The sequence below is a fragment of the Nothoprocta perdicaria genome, unplaced genomic scaffold (assembly GCF_003342845.1).
Source record: "Nothoprocta perdicaria isolate Ctin4 unplaced genomic scaffold, notPer1 scaffold_1268, whole genome shotgun sequence".
NCBI classification, from domain to species: Eukaryota; Metazoa; Chordata; class Aves; order Tinamiformes; family Tinamidae; genus Nothoprocta; species Nothoprocta perdicaria.
The window spans coordinates 3,020-4,699 of NW_020454392.1; the positions used below are offsets into that span (position 1 = coordinate 3,020).

A 1,680-nucleotide genomic window follows, 5' to 3' on the forward strand; every position below is an offset into this window, starting at 1 on the left:
GATGTTGGGGACATGAAGGGATCTGGAGGGACATGAGGGGACATGGAGGGACATGGAGATACAACGGAGACGCTGAGGGACATGGAGAGACACAAGGGATGTGGAAGGAGAAGGGGGACATGGAGGGACCTGGGGGGACATGGAGGGACAAGGGAGACACTGAGGGACATGGAAGGACAAGGGAGACACTGAGGGACATGGAAGGACACAAGGGACGTGGAAGGAGAAGGGGGACAGGGAGGGACACGGGAGGGATCTGAAGATGTGGAGGGACCTTGGGGACATGTTAGGGGGCAAGCCAAGTACCACAGTGGGGACCGGGAGAGGCAGAGGGACCCAAGGGACACAGAAGGGACCCCAGGGGACAACACAGAGGGTGGATCAGGGCACCCCGTGCTGAGGATCAGCAGATGTTGAGGACCTCGTGGACAGGACCAGCTATGTACGAAGCCATGGAGATGCCAGTGGGTTTGGGGCACCCCCATGGACCCGGTGCCCCCCTGATGTCCCTTGTGTCCCCRCCAGGATGCCGTGAAGATCATGGCGAAGGACCTGGTGCGCACGCGGCGCTACATCAAGAAGTTCATCACCATGCGGGCCAACGTGCAGGCCGTGGCCCTCAAGATCCAGACGCTCAAGTCCAACAACTCCATGGCCCAGGCCATGAAGGGCGTCACCAAGGCCATGGCCACCATGAACCGCCAGGTGGGTCACCGTAACGGGGGACATTCGGTGACCACCGTGAGCTCGGGTGGCTTTGGGGACGTTCGAGCCCTGATAAGCTGCCCATGGGGACAGGGGCCATGACCGCCGTGGCAAGGAGGTGTCCCCATGGTGAGGGGGGTGGCCATGGCAGCATCTCCTTGGGGACATCCCCAAGGCCACGGCCATTGGGATCATCTTCAAAGGCCACTGTGGCCACTGTTGTCCCCAAGGCTATAGCCATCAAGGGTGGCCAAGGAGAACGTCTCCAAGGGCCACCACAAACCAGTGCAGGTGGCCATGGGGACATCCCCAATGACCACCACGGCCGCCAGCACCCCCAAAGCCATAGCCATCATGGTGGCCGCGGGTCAACATCTCCAAAGGCCACCGCAATGTGGCCATGGCAGCATCTCCAAGGCCATAATCACCATGGGTGGCAGCAGGCGACCTCCCAAGGGCCACGGCCACCCATGGGTGTCACAGGGGGTGACACACCACACACTTTGTCCCCCTCCATGTCCCTGCAGCTGAAGCTGCCCCAGATCCAGAAGATCATGATGGAGTTTGAGAAGCAGGCGGAGATCATGGACATGAAAGAGGAGCTGATGAGCGATGCCATCGACGATGCCATGGGGGACGAGGACGACGAGGAGGAGAGGTGACATGGGGGGGACGTGGACACCGGGGTGGGGGACACAGCCAGGACACTGGTGACAACCAGGGAGGGGACACAGGGACCCAACCGGGGCTCTGTGGACAACCTGGGGACACGGGGACACCACCAGGAGGACAAGAGACTCCAGGGACAATGGGGGGACATGGGGACACCACGAGGAGGACAGGAGACCCCAGGGACAATGGGGGGACATGGGGACACAACAAGGACAGGAGACCCCAGGGACAATGGGGGGACATGGGGACACAACGAGGAGGACAGGAGACCCCAGGGACAATGGGGGGACATGGGGACACAAC

The 1,680-nt window shown here is 61.6% G+C and overlaps 1 protein-coding gene across 1 annotated transcript in view; it reads left to right on the top strand.

Moving 5' to 3' along the window:
• CHMP2A (charged multivesicular body protein 2A) overlaps positions 1-1,363 on the top strand; it is a gene marked incomplete at both ends in the record, with an annotated part of 3,948 nt that extends 2,585 nt beyond the window's left edge. Inside the window, 2 exons of the mRNA XM_026033264.1 lie at positions 526-705; positions 1,233-1,363. Of these exons, the coding sequence (XP_025889049.1) occupies positions 526-705; positions 1,233-1,363 (311 nt within the window). The remainder of the gene's footprint in view (positions 1-525; positions 706-1,232) is intronic.
• Positions 1,364-1,680: the final 317 nt, after the last annotated feature.